The 26,047-nt window shown below is 39.8% G+C and overlaps 1 protein-coding gene across 1 annotated transcript in view; it reads left to right on the top strand.

Moving 5' to 3' along the window:
* LOC111161928 (OCA2 melanosomal transmembrane protein) overlaps positions 1 to 26,047 on the top strand; it is a 469,742-nt gene that overhangs the window by 304,034 nt on the left and 139,661 nt on the right. The window contains exons 22-23 of the mRNA XM_022526004.1: positions 15,871 to 15,964; positions 24,080 to 24,173. Of these exons, the coding sequence (XP_022381712.1) occupies positions 15,871 to 15,964; positions 24,080 to 24,173 (188 nt within the window). The remainder of the gene's footprint in view (positions 1 to 15,870; positions 15,965 to 24,079; positions 24,174 to 26,047) is intronic.

The following is a 26,047-nucleotide window of genomic DNA, read 5'->3' on the forward strand; positions in this document are numbered from 1 at the left end:
GTTGTGATCTCTCCTCTTTCATTCATGATTTTATTTATTTGGGTCCTTTCTCTTTTCTTTTTGATAAGTCTGGCCAGGGGTTTATCGATCTTATTAATTCTTTCAAAGAACCAGCTCCTAGTTTCGTTGATTTGTTCTATTGTTTTTTTGGTTTCTATTTCATTGATTTCTGCTCTGATCTTTATGATTTCTCTTCTCCTGCTGGGTTTAGGGTTTCTTTCTTGTTCTTTCTCTAGCTCTTTTAGGTGTAGGGTTAGGTTGTGTACCTGAGACCTTTCTTGTTTCTTGAGAAAGGCTTGTACCGCTATATATTTTCCCCTCAGGACTGCCTTTGTCGTGTCCCACAGATTTTGAACCGTTGTGTTTTCATTATCATTTGTTTCCATGAATTTTTTCAACTCTTCTTTAATTTCCTGGTTGACCCATTCATTCTTTAGAAGGATGCTGTTTAGTCTCCATGTATTTGGGTTCTTTCCAAATTTCCTCTTGTGATTGAGTTCTAGCATCAGAGCATTGTGGTCTGAAAATATGCAGGGAATGATCCCAATCTTTTGATACTGGTTGAGACCTGATTTAGGACCGAGAATATGATCTATTCTGGAGAATGTTCCATGTGCACTAGAGAAGAATGTGTATTCTGTTGCTTTGGGATGAAATGTTCTGAATATATCTGTGATGTCCATCTGGTCCAGTGTGTCATTTAAGGCCTTGATTTCCTTGTTGATCTTTTGCTTGGATGATCTGTCCATTTCAGTGAGGGGAGTGTTAAAGTCCCTTACGATTATTGTATTATTGTCGATGTGTTTCTTTGATTTTGTTATTAATTGGTTTATATAGTTGGCTGCTCCCATGTTAGGGGCATAGATATTTAAAATTGTTAGATCTTCTTGTTGGACAGTTCCTTTGAGTATGATATAGTGTCCTTCCTCATCTTTTATTATAGTCTTTGGCTTAAAATCTAATTGTTCTGATCTAAGGATTGCCACTCCTGCTTTTTTCTGATGTCCATTAGCATGGTAAATTCTTTTCCACCCCCTCACTTTAAATCTGGAGGTGTCTTCAGGTTTAAGATGAGTTTCTTGTAGGCAACATATAGATGGGTTTTGTTTTTTTATCCATTCTGATACCCTGTGTCTTTTGATTGGGGCATTTAGCCCATTAACATTCAGGGTAAGTATTGAGAGATATGAATTTAGTGCCATTGTATTGCCTGTAAGGTGACTGTTATTGTATATTGTCATTAAAGCATTTCTTAAGTGTTTTAAATATTTTGTAAAATTCACCAGTTTGGAAGTGTTCCCTCCTCTTCTCTATTTTGGAAGACTTTGAGAAGGACTGACATTAATTCTTGGAATATTTGGTAGAATTCACCAGTGACACTATTTGGTCTTGGGCTTTTTTTTTTTTTTTTTTTTTTTAAGACTTTTTATTATTGGTTCAATCTTCTTACTAATTATTACTAATTACTAAAATTTTCTTTTTTGTGATTCTGTTTGGCAGGTTGTGTGTTTCAAGGAATTTGTCCATTTCTTCGTGGTTGTCTAATTTGTTGTTATATAACTATTGATAGTAGTGTCTTATAATCCCATGCACTTCTGTGGTATCAGTTATGATGTTTCCTTTTCCATTCCTATTTATTTGAGTCTTCCTTTTTTCTTAGTCTAGCTAAAGGTTTGTAAGCTTTATTTATCTTTTCAAAAATGGCTTGGTTTCATTGATCTTTTCTGTTGGGTTTTCTAGTGTATTTCATTTATTTCTGCTCTGATCTTTTTTTTTTCCTTCCTTATGCTAACTTAAGGCTTAATTTGTTCTTCTAGTTTCTCGATGTATAATGTTAGATTGCTTATTTGCGAACTTTCTATTTTTCCTAATGAGGGTATTTATTGCTGTAAACTTACTTCTTAGAATTGCTTTTGCTGTATTCCATAGGTTTTGGTATGCTATGTTTTTGTTTGTATCAAGATACTTTTTATTTACTCTTTGATTTCTTCTTTGACCCATTGGTTCTTCAGGGGCATGTTGTTTCATTTCCACATATTTACGGGTTTTTCAGCTTTTCTCCTGTTATTGGTTCTCAGTTTTATATCATTATGATTGAAAAAGATACTTTACATGGTTAAATCTTCTTAAATGTGTTAAGACTTGCTTTGTGACTTAACCTATGATTTATCCTGGAGAATGTTCAGTTTGTGCTTGAGAAAAATGTGTGTTTTGCTGCTATTTGTTTAATGTTCTGTATGTCTTTTTGGTCCATTTGTTCTGAAGTATTGTTCAGATCCAGTATTTCCTTTTTGATTCTTTGTCTGAATGATCTCTCTTTTGTTGAAAGTGGGTCTTAAAGTTCACTACTAATATTGTATTGTCTAGTTCTACCTTCACACCTGTTAATATTTGGTTAATAAATTTAGGTTCTCTGATGTAGGAAGCACATATATTTATAATTATTATAATCTCTTTTCAACCTGAACTCTTTATCATTATAAAATGAACTTCTTTGCTTCTTTACAATTTTTGATTTAAAGTTTATTTTGTGTGAAATAATTATAGCTATCCCTGCCCTATTTGGTTTGCATTCACATGGAGAATCTTTTCTTGTCACTTCATTTTGAGCCTATATGTGTCTTTGATGTTGAAGTGAGCATCTTGTGGAAGCATTTAATTGGTCTAGTTTTTTATTTTTTAAAATCTGTTCAGCCACTCTGGGCATTTTGATTGGGAAATTTAAACCATTTACATTTAAAGTAATTATTGATAGGTAAGGACTTACCTTTGCCATCTTGTTAATTGTTTTCTCATTATTCTGCAGTTCCTTTGTTCCTCCCTTGCTGTCTGACATTGTAAATTGATGCTTTTCTACAGTGCTATGCCTTCAATCCCTTCTCTTTATTATGTGTGTATCTACTATAGTATCTACTAAATGGTTTTTGCATTGTGGTTACACTGAGACTTTCATAAAACATCTTATAGTTACAATAATCTATTTTAATTTGATTAACAACTTAGCTTTGGTTACATACAAAAAGTCTAAGCTTTTGCTTTTTCCTCATTTTAAATTTTAATGTCACAATATACATCTTTTCATCTTGTGTATCTATTATCAGATTCTTGTAGCTATAGTAATTTTTGATACTTTTGTCTTTTAACCTTTATATTAAAGTTAAGTGATTCACAATCTATCATTATTGTGTTAGAGTATTCTGAATTGGACTCCATTCTTACATTTACCAGTGAGTTTTATACTTTCATTTGTGTTTGTGTTACTTATGAGTAATATTTCAGCTTGAAGAGCTGTCTGAAACATTTATTGCAAGGCAGATCTAATAGTGATGAACTTCTTGGCATCTGTTTGTTTGGGAAAATCTTTATTTTTCCTTCATTTCTAAAGGGCTGCTTTGCTGGTAAAGCATTCTTGATTGACAGTACTTTTCTTTCAACACTTTGAATATTTTCTTGTGGACTGCAAGGCTTCTGATGAGAAACCTACTGATGGCTTTATGGCCCTTGTATGAAAGAAAATATTTTCTCTTTCTGCTTTTAAAATTCTTTGTCTTGGGAGCCTGAGTGGCTCAGTTGTTTAAGTTTCTGCCTTCAGCTTAGATCATGATCCCAGGGTCCTGGGATTGAATCCCACATTGGGTTCCCTGTTCAATGGAGAGTCTGCTCCTCCCTCTTTCTCTGTCCCTTTTTCTCCCTCTGCCCTTCCTCTGGCTTTTCTCTCTCTTGCTCACTCTCTCTCAAATAAATAAATAAAATCTTAAATAAAATAAAATAAAATAAAATTCTTTGTCTTGAATTTAGGCACCTTAACTATAATGTAGTCTTAGAAAAGAATATTTGGATTCAAATTTTGGGGTAATCTCTTAGCTTCATGAACTTGGGTATCCAGATCTCTCCCCAGCTTTGGGAAGTTCTCAGCCATTATTTCTTTAAATAAGCTTGTTACTCCTTTCTCCCTCTCTTTTTCTGGGATTCAAAAGATACATAGATTTTTTTCCCTTAATAGTATCTTTGAAGTTCTGTTGGCTTTCTTCATTCCTTCTCATTCTTTTACTTTTTTTTTCTCATTTGATTGGATAATTTAAAATGTTTTGTGCTTGAGCACCGTGATTATTTGTTCTGCTTGGTCCAGTCTGTTGTTAAAGATCTCTGTTGAATTCTTCAGTGAAGTCATTGTATTCTCCAGGTCCAAAATTTCTGTTTTTTGGGTTTTTTTTGTATTTTATTTCTCTTTGTTGAATTTCTCAGTTTATTCTTGTTTTGTTTTCCTGTTCTTGTTAATTTTGTGTGTGTGTGTGTGTGTGTGTGTTCTCTTATAGCTCTCTGGGAATCTTTAGAACAATTATTTTGAATTCTGTATCATACATTCCTGGATCTCTGTTTCTTTGGGATAAACTACCAAAAGTTTACTGTGTTTCTTTGGTGGAGTCATGTTTCCCTGATTTTTCATGATCCCTCTACCCTGTACAGGTTTCTGCTCATTCAAAGAAGCATTCACCTCTTCCAGACTTAACAGATTGAGTAAAGAATGACCTTTACCTGCAGGTGGGGGTAAGCTGGACTGTGCTGTGACATGGGGATAGTGATGGAGGACATGAAGTGTGGGGACATGTGGCAGTCTGATTCTGGGATACATGGTGACTTGTTGGCTGAGCCTGCTGAAGTCCATAGCGTTGATACTGTGTGGATTTTGTGACTGCTGTGGATGGTCTACAGAAGCTACAAAGGGTATTGTTGTCCTCAACAGTGCCTAGGTTCTGTGGCTGGGGGCCAGGGTTGACAGAAGTGGTGGTTCAGAATTGGTGATATGCGTACACTTTGTTGCAAGGGGCAGCTGAAGGTGCCTGTCTGATGGCAAGGGCCAATTGCAAATACACACATAGTGGTGGGGTCCAAGACAAGCAGCAAGGAGTGGGGCCAACTGAAGTTGCACTGCAGCTACAGAGGCCCTGGTTGGCTGTGTGTACTACCATGGCTGCTTGTTCTTGCCACAGGGGCATGACAGTAGAGGCTAGGTTTAGAAGGCAGGATAGGGGCATGGCATGCAAATGTACAGCTGGAAGAGCTACCTGCAGGTGTGACCAGTGGTGCAGGCCTTTGATAGGAGACAGGGCAAATGTGGGCTCACAAGCAGCTATGGGGGCCTTGGCTATTGGTATGCACTTCTTCGGCTGCAGGATCTTACCATGGGTGTGAACATGGCATTGGAAGTCAGTGACACATGTCAGACTACTAATACATGAGTAGGCAGCTAGAGGGGCTAGCCCTGAGCACAGCCACAGAGGTGGAGGTCAGCAGCAGGACTCTAAGCTTGTGTCTTGATCTTGCACAGCTGCAGCAGACTGGGCTGGCTACTGATGAATGTCCAGCCTATGGGTGGGGCTAGCAGGGAGGACGTGGAGAGGGATTTAAGTGGCTGGTATCAGGGAATACAAATACCTGTGTGGGAAAAGTGGTAAATCCTCAGAGGGTGTTGAGCAACTGTGCTGGCTATTGGTGTCTTTAGGGTTGAAAACTACCAGGGTCATCTGCAGAGCAGGTCACTGGGAAATGCTCTCAGTACTGTTGTGTAGCTGGAATGATACTGGTTTTCTTCCTTGTTCATAGCCATCTCTGTATGTCTCAGGTTTGCCAGGTCTCTGGATGGTGAAACTGTAGTACTTCCTTCATGTGATGAAGTCTAGGGATGTGATGAAAGTCTAGGGAAGTAAGCTACTTGACCCACATTCTCTTTCCTGGTGAGAGGAAGTTATTCTAGCTGAGAAGTTCCTTCTTAGCACTGAGCTGTGCTGGGTTGGGGGATGGGATGATACAGGTAAAATGAAGCTCTTTTTCCTTAACTTTTGTTTGGTTTTCTCAAGTTTTTTGTTCCACTGACATTCCCTAAAAAAAAAAAAAAAAAGATAGATTTATTTATTTGTTTGCTTGTTTATTTATTTATTTATTTTAGAAAGAAAGAGAGATTGGGAGTACAAATGGGAGGGGAAGAGGAAGGAGGAGAGAAAATCTCAAGCATACTCCACACTGAACATGGATCCTGATGCAGGGGTTGATCCCAGAGTACTGAGATCATGACCTGAGCAAAAACCAAGAGTCAGATGCTTAACCAACAGGTGCTCTGTCTCCCTGAAATTTCTTAAGTGAAATCTAGTCTTCTCTCAGAGGTGCTTTTGTTTGTGGATTGCTGTCTAATTGTTCATCTTTGAGAAGTTACTGAGGCTGGGTCTTATACTCCACCATTTTGGTGACAGCACTCCAGTTATCTCTTGTATGAGATGAGTTGTTTCTCTCTTGCTGATTTCAATATTTTCTCTTTGTCTTTTGGATGTGATGATTTGGCTGTAATGTGTCTTAGTGTGGGTCTCCTTGAGTTTATCCTATTTGTAGTTCATGGAGTTTCTTGGACATGTATATTCATGGATTTCCTCAGACTTGGAAAGTTTTTGGTAAAATATTCAAATATTTTCTCTGCCTCTTTTTCTTGATCTTCTTTTGGGACTCCTATAATACATATGTTGGTATGTTTGATAGTTCTCACAGGTTTCTGAGACTATCTTAATTTTTTTTTTCATTCATTTTTTCCTTCTGCTCCCCAGACTAGATCATTCCAAATATCTTATTTTCAGGTTTGCTGAACCTTTCTTTTGCCTGGTAAAATCTGCTGTTGAATTCTAGTGAGATTTTATTTCAGTTGTTGTGCTTTTCACCTCCAAAATGTCTACTTCATTCTTTTTTATAATTGTCTCTTTATTAATATTCTTATTTTGTTTATATATCATTTTCTTGATTTCATTTTTTTTCTTTGTGGTTTCCTTTTGCTCATTGAATGCATTTGAGATAGTTGAATTAATATCTTTGACTAATAATTCTAATGTCTGGCTTCAGGGATGGTTTATGTCAAAGTATTAAAAATTTTTTTTTTACCTGCAAATGGAGCATATATTCTTTTTTAAAAAAAGATTTTATTTATTTATTTGACAGACAGAGATCACAAGTAGGCAAAGAGGCAGGCAGAGAGAGGGGGGGAAGCAGGCTCCCTGTTGAGCAGAGAGCCCGATGTGGGGCTCAATTCCAGGACTCTGGGATCATGACCTGAGCCGAAGGCAGAAGCTTTAATCCACTGAGCCACCCAGGTGCCCCGGACCGTATATTCTTTCTTTTGTGATAATTGCACAGCTCTGTGAATATATTAAAAACAATGAATTATACATTTTTAAATTTTTAAAAATTACTTATTGATTTATTTATTAACATATAATGTATTATTTGCTTCAGGAGTATAGGTCTGTGAATCATCAGTCTTAACACAGTTCACAGCATTCAACATAGCACATACTCTCCCCAATGTCCATAACACAGCCACCCTATACCTCTCCCCCACCCCCCAACAACCCTCAGTTTGTTTAGAGATTAAGAGTTTCTTATGGTTTCTCCCTCCCCAGAGGGGGGAGGTATAGGCGTTTCATTTTTTTCCCCCTAACCCCCATGACCTTCCTCTCAAATTCCTCATATCAGGGAGATCATATGATAATTGTCTTTCTCTGATTGACTTATATCACTTAGCATAATACCCTCTGTTCTACCCATGTTGTGGTAAATGGCAAGATTTAGTTTTTTTTTATGGCTACATAGTATTCCATTACACACACACACACACACACCCACACACACACACATACACACATACATACATACATATATATACATACCACCTCTTCTTTTTTTAAATTTTTATTTGTTTTTTTTTTTTAATTTCTTTTCAGTGTTCCAGAATTAATTGTTTATGCACCACACCTAGTGCTCCATGCAATATATGCCCTCCTTAACACCCACCACCAGGCTCACCCATCCGCCCAACCCCCTCTCCTCCAAAACCCTCAGTTTGTTTCTCAGAGTCCACAGTCTTTCATGGTTTGTCTCCCCCTCCAATTTCCCCCAACTCACTTCTCTCCATCTCCCCATGTCCTCCGTGTTTTTCCTTATGCTCCACAAAATAAGAAAAAAAATATGACAGTTGACTCTCTCTGCTTGACTTACGTCACTCAGCATAATCTCTCCCAGTCCCATCCATGTGGATACAAAAGTTGGGTATTCATCCTTTCTGATTGAGGCATAATACTCAATTGTATATATGGGCCATATCTTCTTTATCCATTCGTCCATTGAAGGGCATCTTGGTTCTTTCCACAGTTTGGTGACTGTGGCCATTGCTGCTATGAACATTGGGGTACAGGTGGCCCTTCTTTCCACTACATCTGTATCTTTGGGGTAAATACCCAGTAGTACAATTGCAGGGTCATAGGGAAGCTCTATTTTTAATTTCTTAGGGAATCTCCACACTGGTTTTCAAAGTAGTAGCACCAACTTGCATTCCCACCAACAGTATAAGAGGGTTCCCCTTTCTCCACATTCTCTCCAACACATATTGTTTACTGTCTTGTTAATTTAATTTTGGCCAGTCTAACTGGTGTAAGCTGATCTCTCAATGTGCTTTTGATTTGAATCTCCCTGATGGCTAGTGATGATGAACATTTTTTCATGTGTCTGATAGCCATTTGTATGTCTTCATTGGAGAAGTGTCTGTTCATGTCTTCTGCCCATTTTTTGACGTGATTATCTGTTTTGTGTGTGTTGAGTTTGAGGAGTTCTTTCTAGATCTTGGATGTCAGCCTTTGTCTGTAGTGTCATTTGTGAATATCTTCTCCCATTCCATGGGTTGCCTCTTGTTTTGTTGACTGTTTCCTTTGCTGTGCAGAAGCTTTTGATCTTGAAGAAGTCCCAAAAGTTCATTTTAACTTTTGTTTCCTTTGCCTTTGGAGACATATCTTGAAATAAGTTGCTGTGCCAATGTCAAAGAGGTTACTATGTTCTCCTCTAGGATTCTGATGGATTCCAGCCTCACATTGAGGTCTTTTATCCATTTTGAGTTTATCTTTATGTATGGTGTAAGAGAATGGTCCAGTTTCATTCTTCTACATATAGCTGTCCAGTTTTCTCAGGACCATTTATTGAAGAGACTGTCTTTTTTCCACTGGATATTTTTTCCTGTTTTTTTTTTTTTTTTTTTTTTTTTTTTTTTTTTTTTTTTTTTTTTTTTTTTTTTTTTTTTTTTTTTTTTTTTTTTTTTTCCGAAGATTATTTGATGATAGAGGTAAGGGTCCATGTCTGGGCTCTCTACTCTGTTCCACTGTGTCTGTTTTTATGCTAGTACCATACCGTGTTGGTGATCACAGCTTTGTGGTAAAGCTTGAAATCAGGCAACATGATGCCGCCAGTTTTGTTTTTCTTTTTCAACATTTCCTTAGTGATTCGAGGTCTCTCTTGATTCCATACAAATTTTAGGATTGTTTGCTCCAGCTCTTTGAAAAATACTGGTGGAGTTTTGATTGGAATGGCATTACAAGTATAGATTGCTCTAGGCAGTAGAGATATTTTAACAATGTTTATTCTTCCAATCCATGAGCATGGAATGGCCTTCCATCTTTTTGTGTCTTCTTTAATTTCTTTCATGAGTGTTCTGTAGTTCCTTGAGTACAGGAACTTTGGTTAGGTTTATTCCCAGGCATCTTATGGTTCTTGGTGCTATAGTAAATGGAATCGATTCTCTAATTTCCCTTTCTGTGTTTTCATTGTTAGTGTATAAGAAAGCAACTGATTTCTGTACATTCTCTTTGTATTCACATTACTGAATTGCTGTATGAGTACTATTTAGTTTGGGGGTGGAGTCTTTTGGGTTTTCCATATAAAGTATCATGTCATCTGAGAAGAGAGAGAATTTGACTTCTTCATTGCCAACGTGGATACCTTTTATTTCTCTTTGTTGTCTGATTGCTTTTGCTAGGACTTCTAATACTATGTTGAACAAGAGTGGTGAGAGTGGGCATCCTTGTCATGTTCCTTATCTCAAAGGGAAGGCTGTGAGCTTTTTCCCATTGAGAATGATATTTGCTGTGGGTTTTTCATAGATAGAATTGATGAAGTTCAGGAATGTTCCCTCTATCCCTGTACTTTGAAGCATTTTAATCAGAAACGGATGCTGGATTTTGTCAAATGCTTTTTCTGCATCAATTGAGAGGACCATGTGGTTCTTCTCTCTTCTCTTATTGATTTGTTCTATCACATTGATTGATTTATGAATATTGAACCATCCTTGAAGTCCAGGGATGAATCCCACCTGGTCATGGTGGATAATCTTTTTAATGTACTGTTGGATCATATAACTAGGACCTTGTTGAGAATCTTAGCATCCGTATTCATCAGGGATATTGTTCTGAAATTCTCCTTTTTGGTGGGGTCTTTGCCTGGTTTGGGGATTAGGGTAATTCTGGCTTCATAAAAAGAGTCTGGAAGTTTTCCTTCTGCTTCAATTTTTTGAAGCAGTTTCAGGAGAATAGGTGTTATTTCTTCTTTGAAAGTTTGGTAGAATTGCCCAGGGAATCTGTCAGGTCCTGGGCTCTTGTTTTTTGGGAGGTTTTTGATCACTGCTTCAATCTCATTACTAGGTATCGGTCTATTCAGGTTGTCAATTTCTTTCTGGTTCAATTTTGGAAGTTTATAGTTTTCCAGGAATGCATCCATTTCTTCTATGTTGCTTAGCTTATTGGCATATGACTGTTGATAATAATTTCTTATGATTGTTTCTATTTCCTTGGTGTTAGTTGTGATCTCTCCCTTTTCATTCATAATTTTATTAATTTGGCCTTCTCTCTCTCTCTTTTTTTTTTGTATTAGTTTGGCCAATGGTTTATTGATTCTTTTAAAAAGCCAGTTTCATTGATGCATTCTACTGTATCTCTAGTTTCTATCTCACTGACCTCTTCTCTAATCTTGATTATTTCCCTTCCTGTGTGTGGAGTTGGCTTAATTTGTTGTTGATTCTCCAGTTCTTTAAGGTGTAGAGACAGCTGGTGTATTTTGGATTTTTCCATTTTTTTTGAGGGAGGCTTGGATGGCTATGTATTTCCCCCTTAGGACTGCCTTTGCTGTATCCCATAGGTTTTGGACCAAAGTGTCTTCATTCTCATTGCTTTCCATGAATTGTTGAAGTTCTTCTTTGATTTCCTGGTTGATCTAAGCATTCTTAAGCAAGGTGGTCTTTAGCTTCCTGGTGTTTGAATTCCTTCCAAACTTTTCCTTGTAGTTGAGCTCCAGTTTCAATGCAATGTGATCTAAGAATATGCAGGGAATAATCTCAATCTTTTGGTACCCATTGAATCCTGATTTGTGACCCAGTATGTGGTCTGTTCTGGAGTAGGTTCCATGTGCACTCAAGAAGAAAGAATATTCTGTTGTTTTAGGGTGAAATGTTCTGTATATATCTATGAGGTCCATCTGGTCCAATGTGTCATACAATGCTCCTGTTTCTTTATTGATTTTCTGCTTGGATGATCTGTCTATTACTGAGAATGGCATGTTAAGATCTCCTATTATTAATGTATTTATATCAATATGACTCTTTATCTTGATTAACAGTTTTCTTATGTAATTGGCTGCTCCCATATTGGGGGCATAATATTTACATATGTTAGATCTTCTTGGCGGATAGACCCTTTAAGAATAATGTAGTGCCTCCTTCTGTATCTCTGACTACAGTCTTTAGTTTAAAATCTAATTTAATTTTGAGGCCCATTGGCATGAAAGATGCTTCTCCATCCCTTCACTTTCAGTCTGGATGTATCCTTAGCTTCAAAATGGGTCTGTTGTAGACAACATATGGATGGGTTTTGTCGTTTTAATCAGTCTGCATCCCTGTGCCATTTTATGGGAGTGTTAAGGCCATTCACATTGAGAGTGATTATTGAGAGATTTTTTTTTTTTTATTGACATTGTGTTACCTGTGAAGTCCTTGTTTCTATAGATTGTTTCCATAAATTTCTGTTCTAGGACACTCTTGGATATTTTCCTCATTTATAGAACCCCCCCTTAATATTTCTTATAATGCCAGGTTGGTGGTCACATATTCTTTTAAACCTTGCCGGTCTTGGAAGCTCTATATCTCTCCATCTATTTTGAATGTCAGGCTTGCTGGATAAAGTATTTTTGGCTGAATTATCCATTCATCTGTTGATACACATCTAGATTCTTTCCATAGTTTGGCTATTGTGGACATTGCTGCTATAAACATTTGGGTGCATGTGCCCCTTTGGATCACTACATTTGTATCTTTAGGGTAAATACCCAGTAGCACTATTCCTGGGTCATAGGGTAGCTCTATTTTCAAATTTCTTAGGAACCTCCATACTGTTTTCCAGAGTGGCTGCACCAGCATGTATGCCCAGCTGGCTCAGTATGGAGGTACGAGACTTTACCTCTTTTTTATGTTTTTAAATTTGTTGTTCTTGTTGCTGTTGTTGAGAACTGGGCATTTTGGGTGTTATGTCAATGTTGTTGTGTCTTAAAGAATAGGGAGGCCTGAGGAGAGGGAGAGAGTTAGGGGATAGCTGGTCAGTGGAGCTGTCAGAACACCCATAACATTTATCAATTAATTGTGCTATTTTATTTGGGTGAAGTTCATGGTGCCCCAAAGCATTTAATAGTAACATCAAAGATCACTGATCACAGATCACCATAAAAAAATAACAATAATGAGGGATGCGTGGGTAGCTCAATCATTAAGTGTCTGCTCTTGGCTCAGATCATGATCCCACAGTCCTGGAATCGAGCCCCACATCTGGCTCACTACTCAGTAGGAAGCCTGCTTTTCTCTCTCCCACTCCCCCTGCTTGTGTACTGTCTCTTGTTATCTCTCTCTCTGTCAAATAAAAAAATAAATTAACAATAATGAAAAAGTTTGAAATATTGTGAAAACTATCAAACTGTGACACAGAGACCCAAAATGAGCAAATGTTGTTGGAGAAATGGCTTGCCAATTGGCTTGCTCCATGCAAGGTTGCCACAGACCTTCAATTTATAAAAAATGCAGTTATCTGTGAGGCACCATAAAAAAAAAAGTGTGATAAAGAAGGTATGCTTGTATTGTTTTGAGTTGAATTGTATCTTCCCAAAAGATAGGTTAAAGTCCTAATCCCAGGTTCCTGAGACTGTTACCTTATTTGGAAAAATGGTCTTTATAGAGATCATGAAATTAAAATTAGTTCATTAGGGTAGGCCCTAATCTTATATGACTGGTATCCTTATAAAAAGGGGGAGTTTGGATGCAAAAGCAGGCATGCAAAGAAGGAAGAACATATTAAGACACATAAGGTGAAGTTAACCATGTCACAGGAGTGAGACACCTATAAGCAAGGATTGTTGGTAACCATCAGAAATTAGGAGAGGCAGCAAGAATCTTCTCCTAGAGTTCGGGGAAAGCATGGCCCTACTAACAGGATTTCAGACTTCTAGTGTTTATAACTGCAAGGTAGTGTATTTCTCTTGTTTCAAGCTACTTTGTTTTGGCAGCCCTAGGAAATTTACACAGTTACTTTACAGTTGTTCTCTTCAATAATTGTTTGGGTAGGGGGTGGATTTCTGAAGACTCCTACTCTGTCATCTTCTATGACATCCTTATTTATTATTTAATTTTCTCTCTCTCTCTCTGCTTACTCTAATGTAAGCTCTATGAGGGCAGGGAATTTTGTCTCTTATAAGAGCTGCTATGTGGACATAGCATTAACAGACAAATTGGTCATTTATGAATAATTATTGAGTGCTTTAAGATAAAGCAACATGGACAAGGTAATATGGTCCCACCCTGGTGAAGTGAGGTATGTGTTAAATGTGACTATGGAAGTACGTTCTGGGCATAATGTAATATAAAACATCAGCCACTTTGGGAAAGTCAGGGAAGGTTCCAGAGGACAGATGTCCAATGTTATGTGAAGTTGTACTTTGTTTGCTCCTCCAGAGAGTCAAAACTTCAAGTTTGAAACTGCCTCTGTGACAGCATTTGGGTTCATTATGAGAAAACAGAAGCTAAGATTGGAACCTGCCATGAGAACTGCTCAGGGGTCTTGGGCAAGGAGTTTCTATTTCTGTATCAGATAGATTTCCTAGGATGCTTTCTTTTCCATTTCAGTTTTGGGGCTACAAAAAATGAGAAAGGAGCTTTCTGAAATGCTCCTTATGACCCAACAAATAGTAAGAGCTCATTCTTAGACCTTACAAGGACACCCTGGATAACTGTATGCAGGGCTGGCAGAGCAACCTGTGCAGTTGGAGTGTGTGCAGTAGGTACATAGGTCTGAAGGCTGGCTCCAGCCTACTTGGTCAGTCTCTTCTGGGGCTGATGGGGCCCCCATAACACATCCTTCCTCTGGGTACCCCATAAGGTAGCAGTATTTCCTAGGGCATATTCTTATCGTGACTGAACCTGAAGCTCCAAGGAGGCTTGCAGTAACATGGGGTGCTTCTTTCTAGTTCACCTACCTTTCATTGGCCCAAGCAGGTCACTGGCCAAGCCCATTGTCAGTGGGATGGGGGAGTGGATATTTTTGCCCCACTGGGGGCCATTGCAGAGGCATTCGTGTGAAGTCCTATTGCAGGGATAAAGAACTAGGGAGTGAAAATGACCTGCTCTCCAGGAAAGCATGGTTCTGCTGCCCCCTGATTCTCTACAGCAAATGAAATCACATGTCCCATATCTTCACATTGGTTTCAGCTTTCTGCTTGTGACCTTGGGAAATCCTTTCTGAACAGGTTACCATTGGAGCTCCCCGCATCCTGCTCTTTAGAGATGTTCACACAAGGAAACTTCCCTGAGGCAGCAGATTCAGGGGTCCCTCCTTAACATCTTGTGGGCTGAGGTACCTAGCAGTGACAATATAGACCAACACTCCCCCCAAGCCAGCTGAAAGTAGGCCTCATAGCTACATCCTCCCTCTGACTACATTCTTTACATCAGCAACATGAATCACAAGGGGACATGCTTTTGGAACACAAATTTGTTATAGAAACATTGCAACTGCTACATATTTCTTTGATAACAATAATGTAAAATTCATCTCTGTCAAAAAGGTACGCTGGATGCTGGCATGACTTACTAGAAAATACTACATTCCAATTATTGAATCAATGCCTGTTATTATATGAACATCAGCAGGGTGAGGAAGACTTCACAGAGGGCAGTCGTGAGAAGTGGTTTAGCACAGGTTTACCATTCTGCACTTTGAAATCAGAGGACTGTGTTCAGGTTCCAGTTTGGTCACTTATAAGATATGTGTCTTTCTATGCCTTGATTTCCTTATATATTGATTGAAGGAATAAGAAATACACCTGCAGGATGTCTGAGGATTAAATAAAATGATAAGTGCATAGAGTTAGTATAGGACTTAGTCCACTGCAGAGCTAAGAAGCGCTAGTTAGGAGATGCCTGTGTGGCTCAGTCAGTTAAGCAGCTGCCTTCAGCTCAGGTCACGATCCCAGTGTGCTGGGATGAAGTCCCACATCAGGCTCTTTGCTCAGCAGGGAGCCTCCTTCTCCCTCTGCCTCTGCCTGCCACTCTGTCTGCCTGTGCTCTCTCCCTCTCTCTCTCTCTGACAAATAAATAAATAAAATCTTTAACAACACAAAACAAACAAACAAATCTTCAAAAAAAAAAAAAAAAGAAACACTAGTTAGATGGTTATGGTTATGGTCTTAGCCACTGTAAGATATCCTACAGGACTTTACCCCACCTAAGGCCCAAAACCATAGTCAGGGCAGTTGCGCCAAAAAAGGACCATTTAGTTGGTCATATGGCTGGAAACAAAAACATACCAGTGGGCTCAAACTCTAGGTTTTGTGGATTCTGAAGTTTACTTTGGTTTCCTGTTGAACATCCTATGCTTCTTATGGTTTGCTGAAGGAGTGCTTTGGATCTTGCAAATCAGTCAGAGTACAGGAAGCTCCTCTGGGTTTCCATGGATGTGATTTTAGTGTTCTTTTCCGCTACAGATTCCTGTGCTCCTGAACCTCAGCCAAGACCCCGAGGTCAGCCTGCCTGCACCACCACTCATGTATGCCCTGGCCCTTGGTGCCTGCTTAGGAGGTAAGGGGGTGCTGATGTATGCAGGGAAGGGGCCACTGATACTGTAGTGACCCCAAAGTGATGGTTTATACATGCCTAATTGAAGATAAATTAAGGAGAGTTTGGATGATTTCCTGAGTAGAAACTCAAGCAGATCTAGTGAAGTGAAGCCTATGACTTTACACCCTCTGCAGAATTTCCCCTGAAGTTCCAAACTGCAACCTGAGGATGATCATTACTGACATCTCAAAGTGAATATGCTCCCACACTGTACCCACACATGTGGCTTATGTTTAGAAACAGATTTTGAATCAGAAGACATCCTCAGTTGCAGTTTCTTATTCCCTCCATAAGGGGTTGGAAGTGCTGAACTAGAGACTCTAACTTAAGAGTAAGAAGAAAGATTTAAGATAAAAGGTTTTTCTTTTTTGGAGAGGGATATTGTCCTTTAGAGAATTGGAGAAGTGAATTAGTGAAAGTTTCAGGAGAGACTAACCTCTGGTGAGCAAACAGAAGGGTTTTGATAATCTTTTGAGGGATCTGTGTTAGAGTTAGAGTCTTCATATTTAGGAGGCCTAATCACCTTTGGGAACACAAGAGGATTTTGGAGAATCGAAGATAAACATACCAGATACATTTTAAGTTGTTATTCTTAAATCCAGACATGTTTAGCTAATCCAGCTTGCTTTGTTATTTGATCCCTATAAATCAATAACTTTCTGTTTAGTTTATCTCTTTGTTTATAAAGGGGGATTACTGTTATTCAGTGAAGTTGCTATGATTTCTGGAGGAAGCTAATTCACCTCATTCAGCATTTGAGACCTCAAGTTCTTCTGAGACTATAGACCCGTTAAAATAGCCCCTATTTAGGCATTAGCTCCTGGAAAAGCAGTAACTGTGTTCATAGCTGCATTTAACATCATTGATAGAAACAGAATCCAGGGGCACCTGAAATGTGTTCTCTGTGTGGAATTTTGTTCATTAAACCTCACTGAGCATCTGCTATAACTTGACATTGTGCTTTTGAGAAGGGAGACAATCACCTAAGTTAAGGTTACACCTTAAACAGATATGTCCTCTCGTGATGGAATGCAGAGAGTGCTTAGAGAGCACCAGAGACAGACTAGAGGGAAAGTCTGAGAAGGTCCTCCAGAGAGGAAACTTTTGAGCTTGGTCTCAAAGGGTGAGCAGCCTCTTTGGCTAGTGCTGATTCCCCAGGTTACAGACTGTATGATTCTATTTATATGATATTCTTGAAGTGATACAGTTGGTAGAAATGTAGGCTAGATTAGTGGTTAGTGGGGGTTAAGTACAGGACAAGATGGAAGGAAGATTGTCTTGCTATAAAAGGGCAATAGGAAGGATCATTTTGGTGATGAAAATGTTTATTTATCAAAGTCAGAATTCCAACTGTGACGTAGTTGTATAGTCTTGAATTATATTACCTTTGAGGGAAACTGGTAAATGGTACATGGGATCTCTTCATATTATTCCTTACAGCTTCATGTGAATGTATAGTTACTGCAAAATAAAACTTCAGTTACAATAATAGAAAAAGAAAAAGCCAGAGGGAAGAATGTTCTTGTTGATTAAATCCATAATTACTAAATAATTACTGAACTAAAGTAAATATAGATAGAGGGGCTCAATGAAAAATAAAGTCAAGGAAATATTCCAGAATCTAGAGGCAAAAGTCAAAGAATAAATTATAGAAGAAAAATAATAAACACAAAAGTTCAATATGTGAAATCCAACATTGGACTCCAAGAAAAAAAATCTCAGGAAGCACAGAACAAAATGAAGGAAGGAATTTATCCAAAAAAATAATAGGAGTGGATATTCCAGAACAAAAGCAGCACACGAGTGGATATATACCTAATGCCACCTTTCTGAAATTTTAGAACTCTATGGAGGCTTAAAAACTTGCTGAATTGTCATACAATAGTAAATCTCAAAACTGGGCATCTAGCAGTTCAGCTCCAGAGTTTGTTTTCCTAAGCTCTCTTTGTGTTGAAAACAGGTAATTAGAAATACCAGGTTCAGGAAAAAAATGGTACAAAAATATTAGAGATTATGCTGAGTGAAATAAGTCAAGCAGAGAGAGTCAATTATCATATGGTTTCATTTATTTGTGGAGCATAACAAATAGCATGAAGGACAAGGGGAGTTAAAGAGGAGAGGGGAGTTGGGGGAAATTGGAAGGGGAGGTGAACCATGAGAGACTATGGACTCTGAAAAACAATCTGAGGGTTTTGAAAGGGCGGGGGGTGGGAGGTTGGGGGAAACAGGTGGTGGGTATTGGAGAGGGCACGGATTGCATAGAGCACTGGGTGTGGTGCAAAAACAATGAATACTGTTATGCTGAAAATAAAAAATAATAATAATAAAGCTACATTCCAAAAAAAAATATTAGTGTTCAAATTTGAAGCAAATTAAAATGAAACATGATCTTAAGCAAATGATAGAACATAAGAAATGAGACTTGATTGGGCCTTGGTCCTGGTTGATGTCTTGGCCCTACAGGGGTGGCATTTACATAGTCTTGGATGATGTGAATATTACTGATTGTTTTTCTCAGTTGGAACAAACCTATTTCCAACCCAGCTACTTGTAAAACATATTATGGTTGTTAATTTCCTTGACAATCAAGCTTTTTAAATTTTATTTGGAGGTCTTCAGAACTCAAATTTAGCATTCCTTCTACTATACCTGCTGATATACTCTATTTCCATTGTGTGCAGGACCCGCTCTCTGGCTAACCCAACACCACTCCCAATCTCTTCTCTTTTGTGTCCCTCTACTATAATAGTTGTTCTGGTAGCTGGTCTACACTGTTGCATTTTGCTGACCAATAAGACATGAGGGAAACCTGTTTGGGAGGCTTCTCACATGGATTTTGGCCTTCTGACAAAAATGTATTGGTACCAGTTCTTTTCCATGCTTCTTACCTTAGATGTGACCATGAAACCATCTGTGATGGGAGAGAGAGGACAAGAGAATTCTGAAGACCCACCTCTGAAATTACTTACGAGACAATGACCTGATGCTTGGCAGCCTTCTGCCTCCAGGCTTCTTGTTACACAGGAGGAAATTTATTTTCCTTTGTATATAAAGCACTGTTATCCAGGTTTCCTATTACCTATAGCTGAAAGCATTCTTAAAAGAATCAGCCATCCAAAAGAATGAAATCTTGCCATTTGCAATGATGTGGATGGAACTAGAGGGTATTATACTAAGCTAAATCAGTCAGTCAGAGAAAGACAAATACCACATGATTTCACTCATATGTGGAGTTTAAGAAACAAAGTAGAAGAACATAGGGAAAAAGGAAAAATAAAATAAGATGAAAACAGAGAGGAAGGAAAACACTAGAGATGTTGAACTCTAGGAAACAAACTGACAGTTGCTGGAGCGGAGGTGAGTAGGGAGATGGGGTAATTGGATGATGGGCATCAAGGAGGGCATTTGATGTAATGACCACTGGGTTTTAATATGCAACTGATGAATTACTAAATTCTATCCCCAAAACTAATAATATACTATATGTTACCTAAATTGAATTTAATTTTTAATTTAATTTTATTTTTTCAGTGTTCCAAGATTCATGGTTTATGCATCACACCCTGTGCTCCATGCAATAGGTGCCCTCCCTAATACCCACCACCAGGCTCACCCATCCCCCCACCCCCCTCCCCTCCAAAACCCTGAGTTTGTTTCTCAGAGTCCACAGTCTCTCATGGTTCATCTCCCCCTCTGCTTTCCCCCAATTCAATTTTCCTTTCCTTCTCCTAATGTCCTCTGTGTTATTACTTATGCTCCACAAGTAAGTGAAACCATATGAGAATTGACTCTCTCTGCTTGACTTATTTCACTCAGCATAATTGAATTTAAATAAAGAATTAAAAAAAAAGAAACTGGTCAGTGAAACTTAATAAGTTAATGTAACACCTCTCAGGTTATGAGGCATTTAGGAGGTCAAATGACTTCATGCAAAGAGGTGACTGAAAGGCAAGTCTGGAGAAGGAGGTCAGGCTGCGAGGACACATCCCAGGGTAGAAAAAGCTTTTGGGGAATAGCGATTGTGCCATCTGTGCTATATTCCTGAAAAGGTGGCTAGGAGTCTGATGTACAAAAACCGAACAACTGCCTTACATGGGAGCAGTTAGCACAGCCCTTGCTCATTTCTCTGCCTCGTCTTCTCTCTAAGGAAAGAGTTTGAATCATGCGGCTCCTCACTTTACCCCTTTCTCCCCACCCAGCCCTCCTCATAATGCCCGGGTTGTCATGCAGCCAGGAGACCAAGCTGCTTCCCCTTCCCTTGGATCCTTGAAAATCTCCCCATTCCATTCCCTGAATCTAGAAGTACTCTGGAACAAATTTACCTAACAAGCCAGTGCACCCTGGCAACATGAGGTGGGAAATGGAAAGGGCCTTTCATTTTCTGGCAAGTGGTCTATTAAGGAATTCATACCAACTGTACTATGACAAGATACTATTGATCCGGACAATGCCATTTTAACTGGAAAGAAGGGGGTATTTTTTTCAATCATTAATCCCTAACAGGAGAGAATAAAATGTTGCTTTTTAGTTTAGGGCTCACACAAGTTGCTGAATGTGACCCTGGGCCACCTGTTAAGCTCTGTGTTGTCCAGAAGCAGAGTTCTCCATGTCAGGTCATGGAGTAGCATTGTTTGGGGGTGGCAGGTCTGTCATCAGACCATGACATTGAAGGTCATGGTCTGCAGAGGAGGCTGGTGGGGCAGGATCATCTGAGGATCATGGGCTTTGGCAGACTTTGGGAAAAAATTGCAGGGCCTGATGGCTTACCAGGGTGTGGAACTTCATTGACAGGTTTCCTCACCCAGAGCAGGAGCCAGCTGGTTGGCAGGGTCAAGGAGTGGGTATGTTGGTATAACAGCACCAAGAGAAGGCTGTCTGGAGTCATCATTGTTGTGGAATTTGTACATCACCACCTGTTCAAGACCTTCAGATGCTCTGCATGACTGACTATAGAAGAGCCTTGGGCCTTTATCATGCAGATTGAATCTTGCTCTCTCTGATCCTCTTCTGGAGTCAAAACAGTTGGTTCTAGTCCTGGACTGATCACTTCCTAGCCCTGATATTTCAGCATGCTGCCTTTCTGTGCCTTAGTTTCTTCTTGGAGACACTGGGGACCTCAGGGGTCATGGTGAAGATGAGATGCCAAGTCTTTAGAATGCTTCTGACACTGAAGAGACACTGAGCAGACATCTGGTTTTGTCCTCCTCAAATCCTTCAGCAGAACTCATCCCACGCTCAGACCTATATATGCCCCTATGGCTTGTTGAACCTGTTGTTTCTTCTCATTTTCTTGGTGCCTCCTAAATCTCTTCCTCCTTGGGGAAGCCCTACTACCTGGCCATGGCCTGGTGACCCCAGCCCTCTGAACATTTCTCTTGGCCTCTCTGACTTCATGCCTGCTATGCATCTCCTGTCTCTCTAAGAATAGATTCCCCATGAGCCCCCAGAAGGTATGAGGTGATCTGTCCACAGAGGACAGCCTGCTGGGTGGAAAGGAGAGCTGCCTAGGGCTAGGAAGTTAGAAGAAGCTAATGTAAATCAGGGAGGTAGGTAGAGACAGATGTCAGAATTGAGATGAAAATATAGACTCAGTTCTAGTGGGTGTCTGAGACAAGAGATCTCAGAATGGTCCTGGAATCCTGGAATCACCTACATGAGCTTTCTATCACTACCATAACACATAGACAAACTTTATCTATTATCTCAGCTATGCCTCTACTTAGAGTCTCATGAGGCCAAGATCAAGATGCCCCTAAGGCTGTGCTCCTTTCTGTTAGCTCTGGGATGGATCTGCTTCTGAGTTTACTCAGATAATTGCTAGGATCCAGGTGTCTGAAGTTCTAAGACTGGGTCCCTATCCTTTGTTGGCTGTCAGAAGGGCTGCCTTTAGCTCTTGTTCTGACACTTGGACCTAAATCTCAGAGTTAGCAACACTGTGGAATTCTGCTCATGGTGGGAATACCTCCACTCCCCTTTGGGTTCTCTCCTAGGATCCCTCTGACCCTTTGGGATCTCTCTGACTTTCCCCACTCCATTTCTACTACCATCTCCACCCCCACTGGGTTCTCTCTGACCCTCCTGGGATCTGTCTGACTCTCTCTTTGAGGCTTCTCTTCTGTTTCTAGCTGGAGAAAGTTTTCTGCTTTTAAGGGTTCATGTGATTCAATGGGTCCACCCAGATAATCCAGTGTAATCTCTCTCTCTCGGGGTCCATAACCTAAATTACCTCTGCAAAGTCCCATTTGCCATACAGGGTAACATGATGACATAAGCACAGGTTCTAAGGATTAAGGTGTGGATTTCTTGGCCGTGGCGTTGGGAACATTGATCTGCCTCCCACATCATCTGGAGCAAACTAGTATCACCTGTAGCCTGTGTGTCTCCTGATCAGCTTCCTCTATGACCACCCTAAAGTCTGTCCTTCACGCAGTAGCCTGTCATGACCTACTTTCCCCTTGGTCATGGGCAAATCCTCCACTGCCCTTCCTGATTCTCTGGGTAGGGCCATATACTCTGAAGTGCACTGAGAAATAGTGGGACTGTCACAAAAATGGGACATCAGAAACACAGTGACCACAAGCAGAGTGGGCCAACCTCAGGGAGGCATTACCATCACAAGGTTTGGGCTTAGTGGCTGCAGGGTGCTGGGGAGACTCTGGAAGATTTTACTGAGTTCTTAATTTTCATTCATAATTTTCATCATAATTTTGATTCCTCAACTATATTTCAACCTTTAAACAAGCATATAAATGGATGCAGCATGCCATTTCAAAGGTTTTCACTGAAAAACCCAGTCTAAGTCTTCTATGGATGAAAAGCAGAGAGAATAAGATGAAGGTTGAGCTTGCTTTCATGAGCCTTTGCACAAGCAGTCCAGGCTGCATGCCTGACAGGAGGTTGTGTTGCCTGCCATGTGTTTCAAGGAGAAGATAAGGACCATGAAGAGGGAGGGGAGCAGAAGCATGTGTTCAGCGGAGTGTCATCTGCACTGATATCTTCTCTGCAAGGACATCTAGAAAATAGGCTGAGGCTGTGTGCCTCCTCTAGTAGAGAAATTCAGAAGTCCACATTGCTCTGTACTTCTCTCCATGCTCAGTGCCCCCAGAAGACCCAGAGATAGTATGATGCTGGGTGCTCAGAAAAGATAGCACGCAGGGCCTCAGCTTATGCAGCCAGGACTTCACCCTAGGTCCTCCTCCTCCTGCTCTGTTATTTATGTTGTCTGATTTCAGAGAGTCTTCTCCCTTGTGCCAACATGCAATAAGAAGCTCCATATTTGTGTCTCACAGTTCCCCAGTCTCTAGGAAACAGAGAGTCTTTTCCTTAGTGGTTTATACACACATGTCAGAACTGAGTAAAATTGGCTGAGCCTGGGTCATATGCCTATTCCTGAACCCTGACATCTGCGGTTGGGAGTTAGAAGATGCTGATCAGTTTCATCAAGCAAATTCACCCTTCCCTGAATTAGTCACCATGTTGGGGGCTGGCCTTGGGCCATATCCCTTACCACAAGGTCTCACTGATATTTAAGCATGTACAGGTTATGATTCCCCACAGACCATGTACACTGTTAAATAGGCTTTCACAGAATGGTATTTTAATATCGTCTTTGTTTGCATCCATCTTTCTATCCACAGTGTTTTCTGGTGAGTGTCCAGGCCTGGAGTCCTAAGAAAGTTGGTTCTTTTCTGAGATCCCAATTCTACTGCTCTGAAAATACCTGTTCTCTCCTATGGTGATTGGTCTGGTTTACATTTTCCTCTAAAAGATAGATGTCACCACATGCCACAGTGATTTGCCAATTCTACTTAACATTTCTTCTTTTCTATTACATAGAGCAGTCATAGTCTTTTCTGTAAATGAATTACAGAATTTACAAGCAGCAAACTTATTTTCTGGTTGTCAGTATTTTGTTTTCTGCAGATATTTGCAAAGCAATCACTTTGATAGTACCTGTAAAGTAATCATCAAATCAAAAGCCTGTGAGATGATTGCATATTACAGAACAAAAGAGAACAGAAACCTACCACCAAGACAAACTGAGATTTTGTTTTACTTTTAAAATTTTGATTCCAGGCAATGGGACACTGATTGGAGCATCAGCAAATGTTGTTTGTGCAGGAATTGCAGAGCAGCATGGATATGGATTCTCTTTCATGGAATTTTTCAGGTACTTTAAAACTCATTTGTCTGCTTAATCTCTAAACTCACTTAAATAGAAAAAAATAGCAAAGCAAACTGTTAAGCAGTAGGATAAGCTTGATTTTAGCAATTAGATGTTAGTGTAGGTGAGTTTAGCTAAAAAAAATTAAAAATTTGTTACTGGGATTAGCTTCATGACACAGAGCATGATTCAGATATTCTGAATAATTCAGATTGAGTCTAGGGGTCAAGAAATAGTTGTAGGCTTGCTGGGTGTTTTATGTTGTTCTCTTAAAAATTCTAACAGTGATTTGTGCCTTGACTATATATGACTGGGATGCTTAATGAGAGTCTGAAGACCTCCTACCAGACTGACCAATGAAAAAGCCTGCACTTGAAAAGACATGAGTGGGCACCTATCAGGAGGGCAGTACAGAGATGGGGTCCAGCATGGGGAAGAGTGGCCAGTGCTTGCTCCTGCAAAGGAGAAGCTGCTCCAAAGGAGCAGGGCCCTTATTGGGGTCCTGGCTCCCAGCATGCCTGTGGCCCCACTGCACTTTGGAAGCAGATGAATGGACAGAATGAACATTGAGGGCACCCATAAAACAGTGCTGCTAAAATAAACTGACATTCATTTGGTGTTGAACAAGATTTTTGTTAAAGTTCTTGGACTGTAAACTCATAGCTCATGTATGCACAGCAATGATTCTCAGAACCAGTCCTGCTTAAGATTGGAACAGCAACTCTGCCTGAGAGGCAGAGTGACCTGCAGTCTGTGGAGGCTGTAACCTTGGGCTTTTGCAGGGCACTACTTGGCTGGGCTGAGCTTGGGTAGAAAACCCCAGCTGTCATACCCAGGTAAGAATCAACATCAACCTCTACACATAACACTGAATTTTAGAAGACTTATTATACTGGCCATTTGTGTTGTTCATGAGTGGCTAATAATTCTTGACAATTTTTTAAAAAGATTATTTATTTATTTATTTGACAGAGATCACAGCAGGGCAGAGAGAGAGGGAAGCAGGCTCCCCGCTGAGCAGAGAACCCAATGCAGGGCTTGATCCCAGGAGCCTGGGATCATGACCTGAGCTGAAGGCAGAGGCTTTAACCCACTGAGCCACCCAGGCGCCCCAATTCTTGAAAATTTTGATGGGACACTAACATTTATTAATCAATACTCCTGGAAGACTTGGACATGGGATGGAGGGACGAGACTGGGCAGGGAGCCAAGGGGACACTGAACATACATCTCTCAGCAGAACTCTGACACATTGCTTCCCCCACAGCTAAGAGACAAAACCTGAAACTTAGCAATTGACCACTTCCTCCTGTTTAGATGTCATCAGCCTCTGCTAAGCATAAAAGGCATAATCCTATCACTTCAACAAGAGTTTTCTTAATGAAAACAACTTTTACTATAGCAAATACATCAGTGGCCTTAGCAGTGTAACTCACCTCATCATCTTATCTTTGCTGTAATCAGTGATGGTTCATCACTGGAGCACAGCTAAAAAAAAACAAAACAACAACAACAACAACAACAAAACAAAAACAGCTTTCAGAGACAAGTGCCCTAAGAGGGGCAGCAATGGGAGATATAGACTTGCACCCCCAAATTCCAGGGCTTTTTCATTTGGACTGGATTCCCAATTTCCATAGACCTGGAATGGTCTCATTTTCTTTGGTCAGCCAAGCATATGATACACTAGCCTTCCACCTGCTGACAGCCCTACCTGGACTCAACCATAGGGACTCTCATGGCCATTTAAAAATACTGGTTGGTCTCACAAGTAGGCTTCAGAGGACTGATAGTAATTTCATAAAAGATTAGAAGGTTTTTAGGGCAACAATACCTGCTAGTCTGATATTTTCTCCAGTGTAACTTTGACATAATAATCA

Source organism: Enhydra lutris, unplaced genomic scaffold, assembly GCF_002288905.1.
Source record: "Enhydra lutris kenyoni isolate GAN:26980312 unplaced genomic scaffold, ASM228890v2 scaffoldscaffold87, whole genome shotgun sequence".
Lineage (NCBI taxonomy): Eukaryota > Metazoa > Chordata > Mammalia > Carnivora > Mustelidae > Enhydra > Enhydra lutris.